Here is a 20,062-nt window from a genome sequence, read left to right as displayed (position 1 = left end):
TCACTCTCTCTCTCTCACACCCCATTGCAGGACACCCCCTAGTACCAGGTGTTTAAGTACTGTACTTTGGCCTTTTCCCAAAGTGCTTTACTTACGAGTTTACCTGGTGAAGGTAATGACAGGTGTATCAAAAGGTAGAAGGACAGGCGCTCTGAATGCCGAACTGTCATGAACGAAACCATTTCTTTACCTGCGTCTTTCAAAGGGTCAATCTAAAAAGGTCATGCACTAATTAGCTTCGGACATTAGCTGCCTGACTGAAAAGAAACTTAAAGCTTTGCTACCAGCAAATGTTCGTCTTCTCTCTCCGTCTTTGCTTGTGTGTGCGCGTGCGTGTGTGTGCGAGTGTTGGTTAGTGTGTTCGAGTTTGTGCACGAGTTCTCAGTGTGCAGGTGAGCGTGTACTTGGTAGTGTGAGCTGCGTTGTTACATCGCATAAAATCCAACATATTTTGTCCGTCTACCAAACCTGAATCCTATTCTAACAACAGTCTGATTGAGAAGTCGCCCGACCACCGAGACAATGGAGTGGAACTACACTCTGCCGACTGTCAGCTGTGAGATAACGATTGTATACGTACAGTGAAAGGCAAGACTCGTTCATAAATCATTGCGCCAATGGGGAAGAAAAAGTCCCTGTACAGGCGGTTGAGCTATGAATCGACTGAACACGTCACACCACATAGTACAGGTGTAACGAAACAGCCAAAGTCGATAGGGAATGGATCGAGCAATGTTTGAAATAAAACCAAACGATGGTCCCTTACCTCGGGAATGACTCCATGTGCATCACCCTGTTAATATTAGTATTTGTGGAAATTTCAAAGTATATAGTCTCACGAATTAAGTCAGCCGATCTCGTCTATAAGATGTTGTATACACTTCAAAGATATTTGTTATTTAACATCAGACATCTAGTTTCTAACTGTACCGAAATGGTGTATAAACATGCAGTTGATGAGCAAATAGAAGTTATCAAAATGTATCATCCATTCGCAGAATGGCTGCATAGTAAGGTATCGGCGATGGTGATGTCACATTACACCTCTTGACTCTCACCTGAGGTTGTAGGTAGTAGGTGTGTGGGGACCTAGTGCCACATAGCCAGGTGACTATGATCGTGGCTGTCCCATGACTGGTGCCAGAGCAAAGATTGCACTATGTCACACTGTGTCAAAGTCTGAGGGTCTGTGACAGACAACTCTGAGTGGTAAGTGGAGACAAACACTGACTTAGTTTCTGTCCTAGAACAATGACAACAGCAGCACAAAAAGAATGAATGAATATTAGAAAGGTCAACAGACTGTTCTCCAGCTGTAAATGATTGGTTTTTGAAGGTCCCAGCAGAAGTAGATCACAGTTCTTGCTATTCGATCTTTTCTGGGTCGTAGAGTGGAAGGTCTTTAGGAACCGCTTATTAAAAATGGTTCATTCGTTCGCTTGTTTATTTATTTATTTTTGGAAATTTCTTTCTGAACCAACGAACAGTTAGTACAGGGTTCCTTACATCACTTTTACAAAAAATGTATCTCCTGTCTCCCCATCGGTGAAGAGGTGATTACATGAACCTTGAAGTTCAATTCCTGGTTTGTGTACATCACCATACCTAGGTGTTGATATTTTTTGTTGCCACACAACGGTCTTTGCCATGTCGTGTCCGTAACTTGGTCTGGAATGAGAACCATTAGACGACCGTTGTATGTTTGCCAAAATCCACTTCCTCTCTTACCACCCGACTTACCTCGCCTGCCCCTCCCACCACCACGTCTGAAAGCTGACACCCGTGAATACCCGATACAGACACACAAACCTCGATTAGTAGAAGTCTGTCACGTAAATGTCATTTGTTACACCGATCTCTTGATCAGAAGTTCACTAGGCTTACAAATAAAACAATGGCTGAAGATGAGGTTTCTCACCATAGCGATCGCAAAGAAAGTTTTGTTGAATAGATCAAGAAAATAAGTGGGAAATCGGGCTTGTGTACATGTGTATGGGCTTGTGTACATGTGTATGGGCTTGTGTACATGTGTATTTCAAACTGTCGATGCGACTTTTGGTTTGATATAGATCGGTCGTAATATCATCCTATAAAATGCATTCACTATATTTATAAAGCACTGTATGAAGAGGATGGTTTGTTTCCCAGTGACAGGTATTTCGCCAAAATTAGGCTCATGGACAGCAGCTTTGGTAACCACGACTGCTCCAGTCGCCGCCTAGAAGTCGCCATTTTGAATGGCGATGTTGACGACATGGAAGATGTTCTCAGGCGAATACCCGACTTGACCGACAGGAGAAAGAAATCGCTTTTTGAAGCAGCGGTCTACACAAGCAACCGTGATGTGATTTTGTGTTTACTTCGTCACGGCATCTTGCCGAAAGAGGAATCCTCCATATTTAATTCTATACAACAGGTATTTGTTTCTGTAGGAGAGGTAAAATATTTCTCTACCACAGGATGTTTATCTCTATACCCCAATTAATAGTTACACGTCGCAGGTAACTGCTTTTATTCTACAATTATATATATATATCACAGGTATCTAAAATAATAATGATAATAATAATAATAATCATCATTATCTATAATATTTACGTATCGCTGATATACCATAGTAAAATATTTCTACGCAATAAATTGCTATGCTGCAGGTAGTTATCTAGCATCTGTATCACAGGTAATCGCTTTGACATCAGAGAGAGAGAGAGATGTTACTTGTTTCCACAACACTGGCAGATTTTCTACCTGAGGAAATTACCTCCCCATAAAACACAATTTGTCGACATAACAGATGTTTACATCTATTGGCCCTTGTATTTATTACATCTATTCCAACTAGAAGTTATTGCTCCTAATAAGATGCTTTTGTAGAAGGACGAAGAAGGAAAGACAGATTATTGAGTTCTACGTTTAATAAAAATGTCCGTAACTTGGAGCGTAATGTATTGGCTAAGCTAGATTTTCTTTTTGATTCGGGTTTGCTATCAATATCAAGAAAAAGTGTTCCACCAGTAGACCGTTTTCTCACCTGTCCAGGTGCAGAACTTCAAGGCGCTGATTGCCGACTGCTCGGGTCTGACGTCATCTTCAGGCAAACGTTTGCTGCACGTGGCCGTTTCTGCCAACCCGCGCCTGATCCCGCTCCTGGTAGAGACCGGATGTGACGTCAACGCACGTGATCTGGTCCGCGGCAACACACCTCTGCACGTGGCGTGCATTCAGTGCCAGCAGGCAGCCGCCCTCGCGCTCGTCCGAGCAGGAGCGCGCGTGAACGAGTTGAATGACGGACTTCAGACGCCGCTCTACGTCTTGCTGAAGTCGGCGCACGCAGCCCGGAAGTCGGCGTTTCACGCCAAATCTCGTCAAAATCTCGCGCTGATCCTCATCCGCATGGGATTCCAACTGGTGACCTCACAGGAGATCGGCGACCTTCAGCGAGACAAACATTTTTACAGGGTCAGCGACCTTCACCGCAGGCTGCTGAGGGCCACGTGTCACGTGCCGACGCTCCAGCATCTCTGTCGGGTAGAGATACGACGCGCGTGCGAGGTCACAGGGAAGGTCAGAGGTCAGAACATGCAGCAAGTGTTGCAGCAGCTGGAGGTGTCGCGATGTTTGGTCAATTACTTATCGTTTCAACAGTTGCTAGGCGACCCACAACAGCTTCGAGCTGGCGATCAGGGCAAGAGAGCGGCCATCCAGACAGCCGTCCACTTTGGTTGATTTCTCGTCTTCCCAGCCTCCTCTCTGACAGTCACGTGACTCAGGACTCGGGACACTACCATGTGCCAGAGATGGCGCGAGAAACTATAAGATCTCATTATTATTACTTTTTCTTTTTTTTTTGGTTGTTGCGCTTGCGCTGAGGTGTCCAACGTTGATTTGACTTTTTTTCCTTTAAATAAGCAGTAAATACCTAAAAAGTTTTATAAATGTTCTTCAAACCTTAGATTGACAGCAGGTTCACCTCTTTTGCAGTAGACGCTGTTGGAGGCAGGAACTTTGCATTAATTTGCATGTGTATGTGGTGTGTGTGTATATATATATATACTGCATATTCGTGTAGGGTTGTGTTAGTATATATATGTGTGTGTGTGTGTGTTTATTTTATTTATATGCGTGCGTGCGTTTTTGTCTCCATTATATATTTGGATGTAACTCCTCCCCTCTACTTCAAATAAACAAAATCTTTTCGTCAGTACAAATGAAAAGGAAATTATGCAGTAAATCTTTTTATATTTTTTAATTCTGAAAAAGATATTGATATTAACTAGTTATGTGTCTGGCTGGCCTATGGCCATGAACAGTCGAGAAGATTGTGTGTGTGTGAGTGAGTTGTCATTATTTTCTCTCACATTTGGTGTTTATTCATATTTAGATGGAGTGTATCCTGTACATATGTTTATTTAGACAGTTTTGATTGGATTTTCGTTTCGGATTTTTAGAAGAAAATCGAAGGTAGCAACAATTATTTATATTCTACCTCTGGGATATCTGAGTGGCAAAAATCCTCCAAGGAAGTCGTCATCACATACATGTCGTAGATGTTGATGCTCGCCTATACTGAAAGGCTGACGACTCATCTGTCCTTGTCTCCGGACTTGTACTGGTGACAGCAGGTGTCTGCATGAATTACACACGAATTCCCCTTTACGTGATCTGGACATCATCCGTTTGTGTTACGATGTAAGCCTTTAGCACCGAAGAAAAAAGAAAAAAAAAAAAAATCGGAAGGTGCAACGGGAGGTAATCGCAATAGAAGAACATTACTTGCTTGACGGAGTTGCAGCTCCTTTTCGTCCATAAGAGCTGGCACGTCTACAATCGATGAGTAATTACAGTTTTTAATATATGGTCATTGATATTTCTGTCATGCACATAAACACATGCTCTCTCTCTCTTTCACACCTGATATAAATTGTTAGGTCCACAATCTCACCCGGGGAAAAAAACTGTTAAACCACATTTCATTTAACGCGGGCAGTACTAGTTGTAATATTTGTTAGCTGGGCGATGAACACCGTTTTTTCTATAAAATAAAACTTTATTGTCGCAGATATTAGGTTTTCGTACTTTCATTTACAGTAAGTAATCCAGCTAGCAGAAGGATTAAAAATATTAAAATCGCTGAGTACAGAATTATCAATTTTATTGATGTTGTGACATTTTATGTTTCATTTTCAGAATAACAGTTGGAAATGTATAGCACCATCAACAGAGATAAACTGTTAGCCGGTACAGCGACAAAAACTCTGAGCAACCTAATTTCAAACTATGTTTGTACACAGTGGGGGAGGTTGACCCGCTACAGTGATGTCAAAACAAATAAAACATAGGACCAGTTCTTCTTCAATAAAATCCGGTCTCAGAAGCCATCTCTTTAAGAAACATCTGGCACAATCAAGCCTGACATTCTACTCACTCCTCAGTTCTACATCCATGCATTTTGTACACGTTGCCCACAGTGGACTATTTGCTGACGGTTTGTTTGTAGTCTTTCGTGTGCAGCGCATTGATGCCTCATCGACATGAGAAAATTCACTTTCATAATTCAGTTGTTGTTGTTGTTGTTGTTGTTGTTGTTGTTGTTGTTGCTGCTGCTGCTGCTGCTGCTGCTGCTGCTGCTGCTGTTGCTGTTAAACCCAAAGTTGATTACAGGGTTGTGAAGGAGGCACAGAAGGCGGATAACATCCAGGAGCTAAATAAAAAAAACAAAAAACACCCCAAGACGAAGAAGAAAATAGTAAGAAAAACATTTCCGATCTCATTTCCAGATTAACAGTAATTAATTATTATTAAATTTTAGATCATGATGGAGACACAAACATCACGATATAGACAAAAATCATGACCTAGACAAAAACATCTCTTGAGTTTTTCTCTCTCTCTCTCTCCCTCTCACAGAGGAACGTCGTTGAACATTTACTACTACATGTACCAAGTGCACAAGTTCTGTAGTTCGGCCTCTCCTTACCGAAACGTCTGCTGTTTTGAAAGGACAAGTCAGTCAGACAATGAAAATATAGTTTGATTATCTCCATGTTTTCCGATAATAATAATAATAAGAAGAAGAAGAAATGCAAAATGTGTAAATCATATACTCACACTCCTAAGGAGCATGCTCTCAGTGCCTAAGAACAAGAACGAAAACATGGACAGCATACGAGGGACAGGAAAACAAACAAATAACACAGGAACTATAAAAGAATAAACTAACGAAGAATAAAATCAAGTACAGAAAACACAAAGAGGAACCAAATACATGTAACAAGAACAAGATAATAATAATTATAATAATCATCATCAAGAATCATCAGTAGAAGCATCACAAAGAGCATCATTGAAGCAATAGCTGGAGTGATTAGTTATTATGACAAAAAAGAGTTTTTTTTTTCAAAACTGTATTCTTATAAATGATCACTTAGCAGCTAGCATGTGTACGTATTCACAAGTCAAAGGAGAGAAATTGTCAGTGGAGTAACTAAATGATGACAGATGCAGAGACAGTAAATAACAGCGACAACACAAATACATATGATGCCACTATCCGACAAAATATTGCAGGATGAAGTCTCTTTCCCTTGAGGGTTCCTCGACTACCACTACCTTCCGTTATGAGTCCACAAAGAATCACTGGCTGAGGTCCTGGAAGTTCTATCCCTGGCCAGTATGTACAAAGTATCCCTCAGCATCTTCTGCCAGTGATGACCAGGACCGTGTGACGTCAGAAGAATCCATCAGCCCCGGTCTGCTGTCCACCTTTGTTCGCCATAACAAGAACTTGCGGAAGTTGAAGTACTGCTCGATATTTTCTCGCCCTTAAAAAAATCCATAAGTCAAGTAATAAACAAGGCAACAACAACAACAACAACAACAACAACAACAACAACAACAACAACAACAACAACAACAACAACAACAATAATAATAATAAAACATAAACGCGTGATTTATACAGCACATACTCATGCTCGTATGGAGCGTGCTCTTAGCGCTTGGACAACATACGAACGGAAGGATGAACAACAGGACTGATGACTAATAAAAGACAAATATAGAAAACGCAATGAAGGAATCAGGTAACAAGAACTAAGAGTGTCGTGAATCAGTAGAGAAGACGAGTAGGGAATTAGAAATAAACGGAAAGGGAGGAGGAGAGAGGTTGAAAAAGGACTCCCATTGTGCGGACTGTTGTTGGGAGTAATGCCCAGGGAAGAAGTGCATTTTCAGGCCACATTTAAAAGATTCAGTGGTGGATAAATAGCGGATATGGAAGTGGAGAGAGTTCCATTGTTTCTACTAAATATTCTGTGACCCTATGTTGTTGTAGTAGACGGTCATTAGACGAAGGTTGTTGTTATCTGACTGGGTAAATCAGTAAGTCAACAAATCACCAAATCGATAGAAAAACAGAAGAACAAAAAATGAACTTAAAAATTACGAGAAAACAAACACATGTATGGCCCAACATAATATAGATTCTTTTCTTAAGCTTTTTTCTGCCTCAGAAAGTTAGTGTTATTCAAAAGGTATCGTAAAACAGTTAAAGCGTAAAGTTTAAAGGCCAGCAAAGATGAAAAGATGATAAAAAGGCGCTCGTACCTGCCCGTGATCGCTCGTCAATCGCCGTGATGTTAATAAAGTTGGGCAGCATCGCCCTCTGCATCTCCTCGATCAGCTTTTCGTGACAAAACACATGAGATGAGGTACATTAGAGTTGATCTCTTGTATATATACACACACACGCACACACAAACACACACGCACGCGCACTCACGCACATACACACACGAGCACGCACACACCCAAACACCGACCCAACCATCCGTCCGCCCAGACTCCTAGAGTGGAATAGGTTCACACTTCACCGCGACTTTGTGTTTTCTTTATTAATTCTCTGATTTTGTTTGGTCTAGAAATAGTTCCCCCTCACAACATGTCTTTGACGGACCTTTGATCGATTTCAAAGACTTTATCAGCCTAGACTTTCTCTGTAAGCGAATAAAGATGACTGGCAAGACATTTAATTATTATATTTATTTTTACAGTAAATTCATTAGTATCGTCATCTGTTTTAGACGTCGATTTTGGGATTAATGACTGGAAATAGTAAATAATAGTAATTAACTGATAGTAATAGACAATTTATAGTTATTAATAGTAATTACTGAAATCATGGGAACGAAGAGTAATTAGTAGATAGTGGGATCAGGAATAAATGAGTGGATAGTGTGCTCTTGTGGAATAGAAGATAGGTCGCTCAAGATCTGTTTGGATACCTGCCCGCGAAACTTCTCATGCCTACACATTTCTACAGTAATAAGTTCCTAGTTTACTTACACAGTTCTACAGCAATGGATCTTGGTTTACCTACACAGGTGTACAGGTATGAGTACTTGGTTTACCTACACAGGTGTACAGGTGTGAATACTTGGTTTACCTACACAGCTCCACAGCATTTACCTGGTTTACCAGGAACGTTAGAAACGGCGGATGGAGAATGTTTGGTAAGTTCACAAAGACCAAACTACTAGGCAATACCCATCCACCCCTCCTTCAGACGTAGTGTCCATACCTGTCTGCCCTGTTCATTCTCAAGCTGTCCTCCCAGAAGATGGAGTGTTGTCTCGTGAGCTTCAGAGACCTTGCTGATGAAGAAGGCCAGGTCTTTGAGAAACCTGCCCAGTACAGTGAGAAAGGTGTGAAAGACATGTCCGGTCACAAGCAAAAGAAATCGAAACAATTTCATACAAAACAGTATCATACTACATAACACCATACGACATAATATACAATAATATTCTATACAGCACACAACAATTATGTACACAACAAATCAACACAAAGTAATTCCATACTATATAATGCAAAACATACTAATGGAGACTGTGTTCTATAAAACAATACTATTGTGTATTAGGGATCGAGTGGAATAAAGGAAGAAAGCAAGCCACATCTAAAAGCTTACTACTAGCAGGCTGACTGAAAACTACTCACTCCCTGACTTTTTCATACGCAGGACGTCTAAGCTTTTGCGGTGTCATCACTAGGCCACGAAGCAGATACAGGCAGCCATGCGACCCCTGTAAATAAATAAATAAATAAATAAATAAATAAATAAATAAATAAATAAGGACAAGCAAACATAATTTATTTCGCCTACCCTTTGTGACTACAAATGAGGAGTAGGAAGTAGGAAACATTGACTGAGGAGTCTGGTACGAAAGGTACTGGCATGTGATGCGAAAAATGCGAAAAGGGCCTCAAAATCCCACAGTTCATCGAAGCGTGCCTCCTATTGTCTGAGGTGGTCAACATCTTTGTAAAGCATGAAACATTTGTCATACAAAGCGCACACAGACCGTGGTCAGACATCTCACCTGGCTTATCAAACACACTGACTTGGCTTTACACCCAGGTCGGCAGCTCTCCAGGTTGGACTGCACTGAATCTGAAGGTAAAAACCAACCATCCGTCTACTTAAAGAAACAACAAACAAACATAAAACTCTAAAGTTACCATGAAAGTCTCCTAAACACACACTTTAAACAGCAGACCGTGTGACATACAGCGCTACTGCACTCCCCACATACGTCACACTTCATTGCCACGCATGGCCGTACGTCACACATTACTGCTGTACGCTGCACGTGCGTCACGCCACGACTACACTTCGCATATACGTCACCCGACCTTAGAGCGCACCCCTTGTGAGTTACATATTACCACACACTGCAGTACGTTACAGACAGACAGACAGACAGACAGACAGACAGACAGACAGACAGACAGACAGACAGACAGACAGACAGACAGACAGACAGACAGACAGACAGACAGAGAAGGAAGTCTGTTCGTACCCAGTAGATCTTGAAGTGAACAGGTTTCAAAATCCTGCAACGAAAATGTACATCGCAAGAGTATATAACGAATAATGAAAACAAGATGATGAAAATAATATCAACATCATTTTACTATAAAGGCGTTGGAGAGTGTGTACATGCACCTTGCTGAGCAATCAGAGAACAATGGACATGGTTCAATGAAATCACGTGACAATCACAGGAGTGTGAAGCCTAGAAAATCCACTCAACCAGTTCAGCCAGCATCTGATTAATTAATTAGTGAACAGCTTGTCTAGTCAAGATCTTTAACGCTTCATAGGAGGCGAATCCAGATTGTTATCAGTTCTATCATTAATTAACGAGTATAGATCGAGACTATGGGACAGAAAAACAACCTGCTGCAGACAGGACTGCTAGAGGAAGCCTCGAAATAAACCTTTGATCAGACTTTTATAAAAAAACAAAAAACAAAAAACGAGCGGTCTGAATATCGTTCAACATCAGTTGTAAAGTTTCTAAACACTTCTTCGTTCATTGTCCTTTCCTCCTCCAGTAGGTCTCTTGTTGTGTGTCACTTGTCTGTAGTATGTGTCTGTGGAAAAACAGACAAAAATAAACAGAGACTGACAGATACAGAGACTAACAGTTGTGACGTACGTAAATGATGTACAAAATATTTGCATCTCCTTTCCTGACCGCTTTGCTCATTGACCTGCAGCGGGGCACTTTCGAGGAAATCAGCTGAAAAAAATAACAAAAACTGTTTGTAAAATTTGTAATGTACCCTTCATCACAAACAATTCATTCGCAACCTCGTTTACAGTTCTTCAATTGGACTCAGCTAGCTGGATGCAAATACCAACTACATATCTATCACTGAGATGGAGATATTTGAAAGAGAGAGTAGACGAGATGAGCGTTAGGAGAGAGAGAGGGAAAGAGAGACGAGCGCACACACAGACAAACACACAAGAGGGCCAGATGTGGTAGGATTCAGTATCAAGACAGGTTTTCTCACCACGAGTCTCGGCTGAATGAAATCAGTTGGATATCTCAGCATCTCTTCCTGCCTCTCAGCTTCCCATCGCAGTCTCTCCACCTCGCTCTTGAAGAGAGAAAACTCCTCTTTGGCCTTACAATCTGGGGATTGCAGTCGACATTGTTTGTTATTGTTTTCTGCACCAACTTGTGTCTAATATTTATCAAAGACCTGATATATATATTTTTTCTTTTTATACATACACACATGCTTAGGGTGCCTCCTATACCGGAAGTCGTCATTCACCTTTCTGGCGAGACCAACAGCTGTTGGTGTTTGTGCCACTGCGCATGCGCGAGCTGGTTAGACCAAAAAGGCAGAGAACATACTGACCTAATAAGTTTTGCTGCTCTTCCTTCGATGGCTGCAGAATTTTGGGTAGATTTGCCACCCTGGTGTGACCAGAAGCAGCTGACTCTGTCCATGGCCGTTGTCGGCTTTTGCGTCGTTCGCGTCGATCCTCTACTGTCACATCTATCGTCAACCTTTCCGGTTCCTGTTCCTGCGACTTGCTTCGGCGAGGCTGTGCTATGTGTATGGGTGGCAAAGACTTGCTAAAGCGACTTGGTCGGGACAGGTACTTCCTGTTAGAACAATTGTCAGACATAGAAGTTGGTTTGGTTATCATTTGTCATTTTATACTGACAGGTGATAAGTAGAGAAAATACATTGCCAAAGATAGCAACAAATCGCAGAAATACATAGAAACAGATAGCGATAAATAGCAGAACCTCTGCAGCACAAACATTTCAAAACAGACGCACTCCCTTATATAATTACCACCAGAAAAAAAGAAAGAAAGAAAGAATAAACGAATAATGGAAATTATTAGATATTAAAAGATATTTATATAAACGGACACAAATAGATATAATCACATGAGGGAGTGAGAAGACACGCACACAGCAGTCTAGCTATCCCTTTTTGTCCACCCGCTGACTGTCTCGGTTTTTGAGAAAATAATGTATTTTAAGTCTTGAGCTGGATACTGGCAGCTGATTATACTTCAAGTTACGACTGAAGTACACTGCCAAGTAATTTAAGTTACGAACAAAACATGCTGCGAAGTATTTTAATTAGGTAGGTGACGGCCGGCTAAGTACTTCGAGATATTAAGAGGACAGATTGCCAGTCAAAGAGACACAGACTCCTTTCCTTAGAGGCAAAAACTCCACTGAGTGCAGAAATAATTGTAAGACAGATAAAGTCTTTCAACTTTGTTTCCGCGATGTTTGAAGGAATCAACCAAAACAAAGGCACATCTAACCTTCGCTTAACGTGATACAGACGGTTCAAGTAGTTCGCTCGGTCATGTCTCAGCTTGCCCATAGCCACTGTGTTGTCCACCACTCCGTCGTCAACCCCTTCCTGTCGCAGCAGCTGATCCAGGTGATGGGGCAGCATGTAGTCGAGGTCGGAGAAGCCCTGCAGCTCTTCCCACGCTCGCTTCATCTCCTCCACCCGATGTTCCGGCAAAGCCTCATCGGGAGGCTCGATGGTACTTCCGTTCGGTGAGCATCTCTCCAGGTCCATGGCAACGTCGTCCTGGTGCGAGCTGAGCACGAACTGTTTCGGGTGGATGCTCAGGGTGTGGAGTGCTGCCGTGGGGACTTTCAGTTCGTCGTCCTTTTCTGAAGAAGCTTTGGAATTGTTGACTGTCACTGACGTTAGTTTCCGGTTATGGTTGAGCTGCTTCCTCTGTTTAAAACGTCCTGGCCATTGCAACGCCATGTTGACGTCAGCAATAAAATTCCCGGATATAGGGAAAGGCAGCTCGCAGCTAGGCAAAGAGAAAAACAAGGCCTGGTTGATCGAATCTTTTTGGAGTTTAAAAGCCCAGCTACTTCAAGGATTTTCACTCTCAATTCCAGGATAATCTATGCAAAACGGTGTTTAATTATCCATGATTAGTTAGCAGAGAGTTCTTCACAAATCCGAGCCTCGCGGAGGCTTCAATATTGTAATATTGGAAACATAATGGCTCATAATATAACTTACTCAGACATGCGTGAATCGTTATTTCAGTTTTCCTCCCAACTTAACAGGTGAAGAACAGCTTTAAAAATTTCGAAGACGCTCAGCTCTATGCCAAGAAGCATAGCCACAAAATTGCAACAAAATCAAGAGAATCATATCCACCCTGCAGCGGTACTCGAAGTAAATGTAAGAAAGTTGCTGCAGTTGAAATACAGCAAAATACATCCTAATCTCTTTGATACCTGCATTGAAAGCGAACAAATCCTCACAAGAGACCAGGTACGCGCTAAACACAACAAAGCTCATCACCCAGTGCTGCGTGCTGATGAGAAAGGACTCCCTCACGCTGCTGAGTGCAAGCGCCACCTTTCGACCCCACATAAGAACAATTAAATATTCATTTCGTTGTCATAGCAGCGAGATGCAAGGTTGAACTTGTCGAAAGAGAAAAGTTGGGGGACGGGTAAAGAACGCTTCAGGGCTTGGATGAAATTTGTTTGCTAGTCGGGTATGTTTGTTCATGTAGTCGGTCCTTTTGAATGTCTCCCTTGAGCGAAGCAGACGAAATGGAAACAAAAAAAAAATAGTAGAAAATTTATCCTAAATTATGCAAAGTTCAGTCCAAACAGTCTTTTGTTACATCTGTTGAAGAGCGTCCACTTGACTCAACAAAGATAAAAGACAAAAACTCTGTCAGCTGGGCACGGGACCAACTAGAAGTAATAGCAGCAAGTCAGTGAACTGAGAAAATTCGTTGTTTACAAGCAGAACCACGAGACGGATACAGGTTTGATCAATAGCTGTGACGCACCATCACTCCAGCCTCCCATACCCACTTTACTCCTAATCATTGGCAACAATGGCCAGCGCTAGGCCAACGTGTTGACAAACAGACACATAACGGGACAAATTGTAAGAGGAGTGCAAATGGCGTGTCGATCCTTCGAGTAGACGCCGCCGCCGGGTCCAGCCCCACGATGGGTCTGTTCGTTCTTTTCATGCTATTGAACATTTTTCTTCACGTAATACATGTTGTAGAGACAGGTAGGGTATAAAGTGTGGGGGTACCTGAGATTCCACTGATCCTAACTGAAGACCAATGTCAGGAATGGACCATGATGACTGTAGGAGCTACCGGTCAAGCCTACCACACGGATCGGGCAAGACAGTGTTATCGAACTGCCTTTTGGTGGATCAGTCGTAGATGCGATTGGGAAGATAAAGGAACTCTGTCTCTCTCCTCTTCTTTGCACCAACCCCTCCCCCCTACACACACACTCACCATCTTTTTTTTTTTTTTTTTTTTTTTTTGTTTTTGTCTCTCTCTCACCATCAGCCAGCATGGAACCAAGCCGAAGCCAGTATCGAACCACCGCGTACCCAATGCAAACCTCGACTGTTACCACGATGCATGGGTCGCCAAGGACAGTTGACAGACATCGATTGACTCGTCACCGTGGACACGTTTTGCTGATGTGATAGAGCTGTGTGTAGGTGGTCAATACTTCAAACGGACTGCTGCGTCTGACAGCAGATAATAGGCTTGAACCCCCTTCGCTGCTATGTCAAAGATTTAAAGCAAGTGGAGTGTATCATCAAAACTAATAATCCCAATCTTCAACAACTCATTGCAAACCCTGAAAATGTAAAAGATATTGATGCGAAAAAAGTGAATCCAACAGAATTCTTCTAATCATACCCACCCGTGTAATATTGCAGTGCTAGCAAGAAAAATAAACGGGATTCAAATCGAAGAAAGATCACGAAATCACGAGAGCTGTCCTCCAACCCCTAACTCTTTGAAAGCTGACAAAACATGTAAAGCTTGACCTCAGCTTGACCTCAGCTTGACCTGATTTCAAAGTTTGCTTAAGAAAGGTCTGTGTGTGCGCGCGCGCGCGTGAGATGCAAGGTAGTTTATTCTGTTCCGCTCTGAATGATATTAAGATGCTTTAAAGTTATTTTCATTACTTATAGCTTCAGACCTTTCAAGCATCAAATACCAACAAGTCATGATCAAATATCCACACACATACAAATACACACACACATACACACATACACACATACACATACACATACACATACACATACACATACACATACACATACACATACACATACACATACACATACACATACACATACACAGACATAGACACACACCCATACACATACACATACTCTTTCTTTAATGCGCATGTTACACACAGAGAGACACGCACGCACGCACGCATGCATCTAGTGATTAAATCATATCAGATAAATACATTCACAATTTATTCCATCTCTCTGTCTCTCGTTTGCTTTGACCTTTATTCATGCCTTTTTACTCAAATCATACATAGTTCACTGAACTGCAATAAAATAAATTAAGGTAAATAAACCTTAGGATAGGCCAAGGGCAAACTAATTTTTGACTAATAGAATAACTAAACGTTTTATGGAAATATTTCTTTCTTTTTCTCGCTGTTACTTAGTTTACAAGTACATAGACACATAGATATACACTACTGCTTGATATATATATATATACGTGTGTGTGTGTGTGTGTGTGATTGCGTGCTTGTGCGTGCGTGTGTATGTATATGTGTGAAAGAAAATGAGACAAAAAAGATACATGCAGAAAAAAAGAAGAAAAGGACGAAAGAAAGGCATGTTGGATGTGGTTGGGGTAGGGGAGAAGGTAAGATATACTTACTGAAATGTTGAAGATTTTGATTTTCTCTTCTTTGTGTTTCCAGCACTACAGAATGAAATGAATTGCATATATCACTTTTATGAAAATTAATTGCATGACAACATTTTTATGAAAAAAACTGAGCCGTTGTTAACGATTTATTTTCTTTTTTTTCTTCAACCCTTTTTTCTTCAAATCTACTTTTTTTTCTCTCCTTTGCTTCATCACTAACCAAGAGCAACAGATAATTTCCTTCTTCACTAATTAAAGAAAGTTTATCAGAACTAATAATGGAAGGTGTTACTTACACAGCCGCACCTTGGATGCAACATTCAAACGCCCCAGCTTCCTCTCGTGAAGCGGATGTGGGGGGCTCCATGAGAGAGGCAAAGGTGGAGCCAGGTACCACTCTGCACTGACTCACGTCTGCTCCCCGCGACAGCACTCTCGCAAAGGCGCCAGGTCGAGTCCGGTACATGCGATACAAGGGATGCTCAGGCTGTGTCACATCCTCACATTGAAAACAGACAAACAAAACCAGAAGGATTAGAGAAAAAATACCCACCTCGTTTAATCCGTTGTTTAAAGCCCTGTAAAACTAGGAAAGAAAGAAATGTTCTTCTTTTTCTTCATCTTTTGTAAGCATGTAGCAAACTTGTGGATGTTTTGCCTTTTGCAGGTCATGTGACACATGTAGACTTTCAAACGTTTTAATTTTAATTTCCTAAGAGGTAATTTCTACCGTGAATCCAAGCTCTCAAAAGTTGGTGGTAGGTGTACAGAAAGTTTCAACTCTCACAACTCAGGTCTTAACGACTCTCAGCAACTAATCAGGACTCGGAGCAGGAGAATCAGGATGGTCCAGGTGACAAAAAATAAAGACTATTTCGTCTACGATTGCACGAATGAGATGTTAATAATTAAAAACCTTTTGGAATAGAACTGAAATAGCGTTGCAGCATTTCTGTCAGGTCGGAGACTTACTTTTTTGAACTGGTACATAATGGCTATTGAGATGAAACGCTATCGTCTTGGTCTTTCTCAGTCACCATTACTGCACCAGTCTGATTCGTCATGCACTGCGTCATCGCGGGTAAGACGTCACTCAAATATATACGTCATCGATAGCCTGGTAAGCGGTGCCGTCCCGCGAACCTGGCTATTTATATCTTTCACTGGACACAACGTCGAGAATGTCACAATGGATCCTGGCTGGATTACAGTCACTAAAGATTTGATGCCTCATGAAAGGAATAATGGATCTTTTGAAAGCGAATTCTTTTAGTTAATTTATCCCTAGGCTAAAAGCCACCATCTTACAAAAATTATTTATAATGACACAGCCTTAGAAATGTGGCTGCTATCTGTAAACGTCAATCTGTAGCAGCTTATTTCATTGAAATTTTTACCATTTTTCATATTTCTTTGTTACAGACCAGCATTTTGTAGACGCCTGTATATATATATAGAACATGCATAGATGCTTGACCTTAAAAATTAGGGTCTTCTATTAGCATTATGTAGGACTGATTTTTTTAAAAATGTTGATCACACTCAGTCAGTGAGGCTTGATTGTCCTAACAGCTACAGCTACCAAACACAGCTCCCACGTGTTGTAGTAGTATTTCAGTTAAATCATGGACTTCATACTTTGTATAAAACTGTGGCTATAGCACTTGAAATAACTCTGGAATTTAATCAAACCTTTCCTTTCCGAGTTTAGTAGTTTTAGAAGTAGTGATGGCGTGTTAAGCACTTTCGTACTTTAAAAAAGAATCTGAAGAGGGTAAAAATGGTCAAGGTCTTGACATTTGAATAAAGAAAAATATTTCTGAATATTACAAATTAACACAATAAAAATACGTTCTTACATTGATAGATGTGTCAGGGGTAGCTTGCATTCTACATCCTGCTGAGCCGTAGGTGCTACAACGCTGTCTGGTGTGCGAGGTCCTTTCTCTCATTACAGAGATGGAACATCCGGGCAACACATTCTCTACTTCAGTTGACGAGTTCTGCCGTCCGCCTAGAACCTGCATCGTCTGCAAGTTCTCCCGACTATTATACATGGAGCGATGCTGCAAGAAATCGGGTCCAGGGGTCACAAACAACTGGTCCCTGACCCTGCGTGTCGAGCTCGTTGGTTTGATTGTTGACGAGCCTTGCGGTGTCCTCGCCCGCCATTCGTTGAAATCCTTGCATGTTCGTGGACGACAAGTCATGATGGGGGGTAGGAACCGTGGCCATGCCCCTCCTGAAGTCTGTCTGAGAACCTGTTTGACACTGACACTGTAATTGTTTCTGCCTGCAGTGTCCCGACGCAGATGACTGATTTTGCTTAGGACAGAACATCCTTGCTTGTTCAGGTACTGGTCGAGCGCCAGAAAATGCATCTCGACTGGAGAGGACGGGATTCTCATCTCTGTTCCTGAGTGGTACTCGTGGCCAGCAGCTTGTTCATACTCCATCTCGCCGAATGGAGTCATCGGCTTGGTCGCTTTTCGCTGATATATATCTCTGTAAGCTTTTATCTCCATTAATCTGCGCATATATACCAGCATTAAATGTTCAAAAATTGGATCATGTAATCATAACCACGCTGAACAAACATCTACCAAAGATTTTTTTTGACTGTTAGCTCTGGCTAGTAGAAGACCAAATCGTGATTAATGCCATTTTCATGCCAAAAAAAAACAAAAAAAACAAAACAAAAAAACCAAAAAAAAACCCAACCAAACAAAAAACAAAAACCAAGAACAAAAAGAAACCGGCATTTTCCTATACGTCATTCGTAAAATGTGCAAAGATGAAGTTACACACCTTTTTCTGAACCTCGGGGAGTATCACGAGGTAGTAAAGATGATTTCAAATCCGTCAAAAGCATCAAAGCTCTCAGGGGAAGAATAAACCTTTAGTCTGGTCAAACTCTGCTGTGACAATGCGAAGTCGAGTCGCCAGACTTGGTGCTGAGTCAAAAGCTGATGAAAACAAGGGAACACGAGGGCGGAGTTAAAGGTGCCTTCAACACACGCACAACCTTCAACGGTGTCGTCAAGCAACAAACGAGCGTTCAAGTATTCTTCTGAGGCGCTTGGCTGCCAATGTATAGCAAAAAGAAAATTTTATCGGTTGCAGTTGCTATGTGTGTACCGTAGAAAAATTCCCATAAAAAGAAAAATCTCAGATCTGTATTGTCAAAGTGGGCAAAGTTAAAAAAAAAAGGAAAAGTAACAAGAAAAATGTTAAATACAAGGAGGAGGTCTGAAACATGGTTGTAAAAGACAAACACTGCGTTGTATGATACATCTGAGCTAACAATTTATTGACACATTTTTCACAGGCATTTGAATGCTCCTTTCTGTGCTTTCCACAGCACCTTTAACTCAAATACAACTGCAGAAAGGTAATTAGCAGACCGAATAAGACTTAGATGCTTGGATTCTCTGTAAATTGTTAATGAAAATTGATTCGGTCAGCGTAGGCACTTGTTCACTGGATCTGGCATTGTGTAAATGAAATAAGGTAAATAAACTGCTCGTGGCGTGTTTTCTGCCTGACGCAAGATCCTGTTTCCTTTAAAACTCATTTTTTATGTCTCGCCATGTTTCCATGGTTATATTATAGCGATTCAGAGTGGCGGCGCTAGAATAGTTGAACATGACGATTTTACAAATCAAGTATTGTTAAATTCACTGGAATTCTTTACAAATTACTGCGTCGAAAAAAGGTGTCTACAAATTCTTAGGAATTTAATCGGTTAAAGGATAAGTAATATAAGTGTACATAAAAGCTAGAATATTTCGCATCTTCCAAAAGATCTTTTACTCCGTCGCTTGAAACAAAAGAGCTCTAAAATAATGAAACGATGAGTGTGTGTGTGTGTGAGTGAGCGAGAGAGAGACAGGGAAAGAGTGGAGTGACAAGTAATGAAACGATCACATGAGAAATATTTAAATAATCGAAAACTCTAATAGCTGCCAATTTAGAGGACAAAATGGATAAAGCGGGAAGAGTGAACTGGGTGTTTAAAAATATAATAAAACGGAAACATGGGTTGAAAATCAGAGACCAGTCCAGACTAAAAAAGGAGAGCACATTACACTGCAGCACAGAATGCTGGACACAGTGGATAGTCCTTTTACACCACATGCTGCTTGTCAGAAAATCTATCAGTTTCCGTCCTTAATATATTACTTCTAAATTGTGATTAAAAATAAAGTCTGTGAAAAGGATGGACCCAAAGAAATTTTGATGATAAAACTAGCATCACAAATGACAAAATAGCAATTATTTTATCATACTACATAAACATTAGTTTGCATTGTAAAGGTCGTGGGAGGTGGGGGAAAATCAGTAACTTTTTATGACATCTGATGAAGACAGTAATTGAAATCTAGGTCAAGGAAGTTAAATAATATAAATTTGTAATAAGTATGAAATTTATAAAAAGCTTTCACAGAATTGATGTATTCATTAGATTATGGTATTATATTTCATCACCTTACTATGTATTAATAA

The 20,062-nt window shown here is 41.0% G+C and overlaps 2 protein-coding genes across 3 annotated transcripts; one reads left to right on the top strand and one right to left on the bottom strand.

Moving 5' to 3' along the window:
* The first annotated feature begins 1,081 nt into the window (after window positions 1-1,081).
* LOC112575944 (serine/threonine-protein phosphatase 6 regulatory ankyrin repeat subunit A-like) lies at window positions 1,082-4,923 on the top strand. The gene is made up of 3 exons (XM_025258096.1): window positions 1,082-1,209; window positions 2,149-2,416; window positions 3,040-4,923. The coding sequence occupies exons 2-3, from the start codon at window positions 2,177-2,179 to the stop codon at window positions 3,724-3,726; spliced, it is 927 nt and encodes a 308-aa protein (XP_025113881.1). The 5' UTR covers window positions 1,082-1,209; window positions 2,149-2,176; the 3' UTR covers window positions 3,727-4,923.
* A 212-nt stretch (window positions 4,924-5,135) lies between these two features.
* On the bottom strand, window positions 5,136-16,924 carry LOC112575943 (NMDA receptor synaptonuclear signaling and neuronal migration factor-like). Of its 2 annotated transcripts, XM_025258093.1 has the most exons (14): window positions 16,529-16,924; window positions 15,853-16,055; window positions 15,566-15,610; window positions 12,155-12,667; window positions 11,221-11,471; window positions 10,867-10,988; window positions 10,506-10,589; window positions 9,864-9,897; window positions 9,384-9,454; window positions 9,001-9,086; window positions 8,579-8,681; window positions 7,606-7,681; window positions 6,610-6,821; window positions 5,136-5,701 (listed from the first exon to the last, which is right to left on the bottom strand). In XM_025258093.1, the coding sequence occupies exons 1-13, from the start codon at window positions 16,544-16,546 to the stop codon at window positions 6,658-6,660; spliced, it is 1,770 nt and encodes a 589-aa protein (XP_025113878.1). In that variant the 5' UTR covers window positions 16,547-16,924; the 3' UTR covers window positions 5,136-5,701; window positions 6,610-6,657. The 2 variants fall into 2 exon arrangements, with proteins under 2 accessions (XP_025113878.1, XP_025113879.1); XM_025258094.1 differs by lacking the exons at window positions 15,566-15,610; window positions 15,853-16,055; window positions 16,529-16,924 and adding an exon at window positions 13,107-13,181.
* Window positions 16,925-20,062: the final 3,138 nt, after the last annotated feature.

This window comes from Pomacea canaliculata, linkage group LG11 (genome assembly GCF_003073045.1).
Source record: "Pomacea canaliculata isolate SZHN2017 linkage group LG11, ASM307304v1, whole genome shotgun sequence".
NCBI lineage: Eukaryota > Metazoa > Mollusca > Gastropoda > Architaenioglossa > Ampullariidae > Pomacea > Pomacea canaliculata.
Note: the sequence above shows the minus strand (reverse complement) of the source record. Positions and strands in the feature narration are given on the sequence as shown.

Excerpts from the sequence above, each read along its gene's own strand:
- LOC112575943 (XM_025258093.1), bottom strand. Across the intron at positions 10,590-10,866 it reads TCATTCAGCCGAGACTCGTG|CTGATTTCCTCGAAAGTGCC; the intron begins GTGAGAAAACCT and ends TATTTTTTTCAG. Across the intron at positions 9,455-9,863 it reads TTCACTTCAAGATCTACTGG|ATTCAGTGCAGTCCAACCTG; the intron begins GTACGAACAGAC and ends TTTTACCTTCAG.
- LOC112575944 (XM_025258096.1), top strand. The coding sequence starts at position 2,177 with ATGGACAGCAGCTTTGGTAACCACGACTGCTCCAGTCGCCGCCTAGAA. Across the intron at positions 2,417-3,039 it reads TATTTAATTCTATACAACAG|GTGCAGAACTTCAAGGCGCT; the intron begins GTATTTGTTTCT and ends TCACCTGTCCAG.